At 38.9% G+C, this 5,479-nt stretch overlaps 1 protein-coding gene across 1 annotated transcript; it reads left to right on the top strand.

Moving 5' to 3' along the window:
* Positions 1 to 1,809: 1,809 nt before the first annotated feature.
* LOC133962286 (psychosine receptor-like) lies at positions 1,810 to 4,569 on the top strand. Its single transcript, XM_062397828.1, has 2 exons — positions 1,810 to 1,913; positions 3,067 to 4,569. The coding sequence occupies exon 2, from the start codon at positions 3,095 to 3,097 to the stop codon at positions 4,043 to 4,045; it is 951 nt and encodes a 316-aa protein (XP_062253812.1). The 5' UTR covers positions 1,810 to 1,913; positions 3,067 to 3,094; the 3' UTR covers positions 4,046 to 4,569.
* The last annotated feature ends 910 nt before the right edge of the window (positions 4,570 to 5,479 follow it).

Below are 5,479 nucleotides of genomic sequence, written 5' to 3'. Positions count from 1 at the left end.
CAATCAAAGTTGGGAGTTTCAGCTGTCTACACGAGTCGAGCAGAGTAGACTTTCAAATTTGGTGCTACAAAACTTTCAGAATTATTTTTTTAATTTCCCACCAGGAGCTATTGGCGTCACAAAACTCAAATCTCAGGTCAACACAGCACATAGCTTTTTGTTGATTTTTACATCTGTCATCATCATCAAGTAAGGATGGACTCAGCACTGCTAAACTAAATAAACTTGACCATATCATCATGGATCAAAACATGCATCTGGCTGCCTAGTTTATTTTCTTCAATGTAAACTCGAGGGACTGCAATCCGCGCACTTGACCACAGAGAGGCGCTGCAAGCTTTCTCCTCACGTTGCTTGATGAATAAACACAGAATCAGGCGGACCTGCCTGGGTTTATTGGTACCTGCCTGTATCTGGACTTTTTGCTCTGAGCAACCAAAGAGCAGGAAAAAAAGACAGCTGTTGTTCCTGCTTCTAATCAAACATTAGATTATAGTACAGAGACTGTCATGCGTTCTGCACAGGGCCACACTGGAGCCCTGCAGCCTGCATCTGGGCCACAAGGCTCAGAGATCCATAAATGGTCACAGTTGCCAACAAACCATAAACCATGCAGAGGATCGTATGATATAGTGTTTAATCAGTGGGAGTGTTCAGAAAGAGATTAGGAAAGCTCCAGAGAAAAGCAGGGAGTTTTAATGTGGTGGAGGGAATAATTGGAGAGTTCAGTTAGTTTTCTGACAACTGAATTGTTTACAGGTTTTTTTTTTAGACAGTAATTGCAAAAGAAGATAAAAGATAAAGTATTATTTGCTTTTGAGTGTGATTCAATAGGTGTGGAGGAAACTAAACATTGATATACTCACAGTGTGGACATTTTGTTGGATAATATAAACTCTACAATGTTTGCACTTATTTGTAAATAGATTTGTTCTTATTTACATTGAATCACAGAATCTTACTGGGATGACTGTGCTGGTCCATTACTGCATTAAAGGCTCTTCTTCAATCTCTTTCCATACAATACTCACATGCTCTTTATGTACATTGAAATGGTTATCGGTCCTTCAAGTGCGCTCTGTGATTCAATGTAGAGTGTGCACTGAGCCACAACTCCAGTATACAAACACAAAGAAGGAATTTGATACAACAAAACTTTGAAAATCTCATATTGACTTTATACTGAGAGTATATTTGCTTCATTATTTCCTCATTGCCTTGTTTAACATTCAATCTCTCTGATGAGGAATAACGATGGTGGACAGTTATAATCAACATTGTTTGTAAAATGCCTTTTTCCCAGAAGAGTCATCCCCTTGTTTATTTTTTCTTTATATATTGAGGTATTGCATTGATTCATACACTGTGTAGGTATTTATACCTATTCAAATGTTCTCTTCTATTTTTTTTTTCCTTTCTATTTTTTAGAAAAAACAATACAAATTGTATTCATACACAATTGGTTTAACAAGGGTGAATGTGAGTTTTTAATACAGACTCATTAAAAAAAGGTAGGTATTCTGTTCCAGCCCATAGTTATAACACACATAACAACCAGCTGTAGCAACATAACTATGCTAATGGAAAAACTTCCGTTATCAGGCAATAACCAACATCACCCTGTCTTTATTGACTCAACAAACATAAAGACGAGCAGCCTCGTATAGACTCAAATTAAATCTCCCATGTTGGTCCCCAGACAGTTTGTTCTGTCATGGCCTATCACCTAGTAAATGACACCCAGTAGTCAGGGGTGATGAGGAGGCGGTCTCAGACTCTTCCTGTTTCTTTGAAATGTCTGATTAGGCTGAAGACGTCAAGACAACTGAATATCTCCATCTGTGTTCATGTTTCCATTTTGTTGATGAAATTTTTTTAACTGAATCTGGAGCAGAAGCTCGGCTGAAACCACAGTGAGTTGAACTTTACGATTCATTTTCCCTAAATTTGAATTAAGTTTATGCTTTTCCTTGTAAAAACTTGATGTGTTGATGGTTGATGCTTAAAGTTTAGTTAAATACGTGGGTTGACATTTTAGACATTAATTGAAATATACTAAATGAGTGGAAACAAATCTCAAAACTTTATGACAAATGTTGAACTGTTATTGTCATTCATGAGATCAAATGAACCTTCACTCTCCTTCATTTACAGGGACACAATGTTTTTTAAAAATCAAATGAGCGGTGGTTTCAATATCCGGACTTTTAAAAACGGCAAGCCCCAGATTCACTGGATACTACATTTCCCATGATGCATCTTGGTAGCATCTGTCTTTTACATTCTCTGTGACTTTGAAACTCCACAAACTAAGACTTGAGCTGAGTCAAAGCTTCTATCAAATAAATTATTGTTTCTGTTTTCAAATGGAAGAGCGAGACTAACGAATTGATTGGGTCAATATATTTGTCAATAGTAACTTATTGAAGACATATCGTTTCTGTTATGTATGTCAGCTAATAAGTCACAAAATACAAACACACAGAAATGCTGAACTTCCGCTGGTAAAATATTCCGTTCATGATCACAATTGTTTGCTTAAATTGATTATTTAGTTGGTCAATATTAGTCAGTATTTTGAAAATATCAACAGGAGTATTTAACTAAAATCTGAAACTAGTCCTCATAAATTCAATCAATCTGCCCAAAATAACACAGATAAACGTGTCGGATTTTTACATCAAGATCCATGAAATGTTCCCTTGGAAATCAATAAAAAGTATACAAATTATAAAAAAAAGCCTTATTTCACTATGTTAAAGAAGGTTAAATTCCCAATTCCCAATTCCTGAATTCAGCTGCACCAAAATTGCATGGGGTTGTATTTTTCTGATGCCTTCCATATCCTTCCTACAAGTTTCATGGAAACCTGTTCAGTAATTTTTGTGTGATCTTGCTCACAAACACTCAAACCAACCAATTAACGCTCAAGGGGGAAAACGGGACAGAAAAAACAGACAAAAAAAAGGGTACAAATTGGTGGAATGGCCCTTTTATCTTAAAATGTTACATATTCATCTCCACCGCTGTAACGCTGTGTCATTTTGCTCTTTGTTTCTCCACAAGGTGAGAACCTATAAACCTTACATCTGTAATGGACAACTTCACCTTGGTCGCCAATCACTCAGACTGTACCACGCCCGACATCGCATTCGGGTGGAGGTCGTTCCTATTTTTCTACATTGCCATCATCATCACCGCCATCCCGTCCAACGCCTTCTCCCTCTACGTGTCATGGCAGCACATTAGACAGAAGAATGAGCTCGGTGTGTACCTGTTCAACCTGGCCCTGAGCGACCTGACCTTCACTGTGGGTTTGTCTCTGTGGCTGGACTACCTGTGGCAGGGAGTCTGGGCCCACGGGCGTAACGTGTGTTTGCTCTCCGTCTACTCTCTCTTCACCAACTTCTACACCAGCGACGCTTTCCTCTGCTGCGTCGCCATCGACCGCTACCTGGCAGTGGTCCACCCGCTGAAGTGTGCATCCTTGAGGAGAGTTGGCCCTGCAGCAGCGTTGAGCGTTGCCATTTGGGTGCTGGTGATCTGTTTCAATGTCGCCACCATCACGTGGGAGGACTCGTACCTGCCGAACAACAAGTCTTCCGTGTGCTTTGACACCTTCCTCCCGCTCTCAGAGAATATGGCTCGCACAAACGTGCTGCGCTTCTTCCTGGGGTTTGTGGTTCCTGTTCTCCTGGTGGTGTTCTCCACCTGGGGGATCTGCACGGCGGTGAAGTCCAACAAGGCCACAGAGGAACAGGAGCGTAAACGGATTTCCAGGCTGCTGAAAGTGGTTCTACTCTGCCTCTTGTTCTGCTTTGGACCCATCCACATCATGATGCTGCTCCGAGCGCTGGTGGATCACTGCTCTTATGTCGCCTGGTTCATCTATCCCTACAAAATGAGCCTTGCCATCTCCACGCTCAACTGCCTGGCAGACCCACTGCTCTACTGCTTCATTACCAGGACAGGACAGAAGAACGTTAATCAGGTCATGCTCTTCTTCCAGGGAAAGAAGAGAAGCAAACATGAGGGTGTAGTGTAGAGGAGACGCAGGATAGACCATGATAATTATGAGTTGCAGAAGTTAAGAATAGAGATGTTTCAAGTAATAAAGATATTGTGTCTATTCTTCAACAAAAACTGATGAGTCTGAAAACTGCATTATGCAAGAAGAAAAGTGTAGTTTTTAACAACCATGACTCAAACAGGAATAAATGGTGATTTGTTGGATATTTTGATATATGTTATTATTTATGATGATATCCTACTGAGACAGTTATCTTTATTATTGGTGCTATTGTTGCTCTTATACGTGTCCATTGGCGTGGACGTCATCATTATAATTGTTTTGATTACAGAGATTATTTGAGTATTTATGGTTGTGTACAAAGTGATGATGAGCTCATTTAAAAATGGATGTCACATGTGTATTTGTGTGTTTGTGTATTTATGAACGTGTTTTGTTTTATGTATGCTTATCAATGACAATAAACGTCTTGTTCTCTATTCTCTAACCCTAACCCTAAGCCTGAAGACAGTATGTGTGTAACTAACTGAAAATAAATAGCAGTGCCAGTCTTCATTGTATCTTTTTTCAACAAAAACACTGGAACAAGTTGGTAGAAGAAATGCATTGTCTTATCATTAGATCTGGCAGATGTTATGCAGATGTGTTAATGTCTTTGAGGGGGCTGACAGGAATGTCATGCACCCCCACTAGATACTTCTTTAAACCGGTGCTTGCAGTTAGGATTTATTACCACAAAGGTAATCAATTGCAGTTCAGGGTAAATGCAAGTGTTAACATTAATTTGTCCATCCTCTGCATGTTCATACTGACAGTTTACTTTGCATGTGCCGTACACCTTTATTGAGATGATTTATTAACTTTGACACCTTTATTACCACTCTATAGAACACTGAGCCATGCAGGGCGGAGTCTGAACTACGTCAACATCACAGTTCTGTTGTGTGAAGCCTTCCCCGATGAGGCCCAGTGGCATGAAGGGTTTTAAAAGGTAAACAATATGGCTTTAATCATTGGGACCACTTCACAGCACTATTTGTGTTTTTGGTCAAATAAGTGAGCATCAGGTGCCGTATGGACGGTGTAGTATTTAAAAAATACTTCCTGTAAGTACCATATTTATATGACAAAAACATTATATGTGATTTTAGAAGATTGCAAGAAAGTTTATTATTGTAATGAATTTGCAAATTAAGGCCTTGAAATGATTTGATGAACATAATTTTGCATTTAAGATGGTTATTTTAAAGCAAATGCCAAAATCAAACCTGTGAATGGTGTCAGATTAAATTGAAACAAATACATTTGTTTGAGTTCAATGTTTTCTTTTCAGTGTTTTCCATAGCAAAGGTCACCTGAAATTCACTCCGAATCTTATTTCGTACAACTATTGTATAACACTTGCAAACCATCTGTATGTTGTTGCTTGTTATATATATATATATATGC

The sequence above is a fragment of the Platichthys flesus genome, chromosome 10 (genome assembly GCF_949316205.1).
Source record: "Platichthys flesus chromosome 10, fPlaFle2.1, whole genome shotgun sequence".
Lineage (NCBI taxonomy): Eukaryota > Metazoa > Chordata > Actinopteri > Pleuronectiformes > Pleuronectidae > Platichthys > Platichthys flesus.
The sequence above is the reverse complement of the archived record's forward strand: the minus strand, read 5'-3'. Positions and strand labels throughout refer to the sequence as shown.

What these genes read in the sequence shown, in the direction of transcription:
- LOC133962286 (XM_062397828.1), top strand. Translation starts at nt 3,095, where the DNA reads ATGGACAACTTCACCTTGGTCGCCAATCACTCAGACTGTACCACGCCC.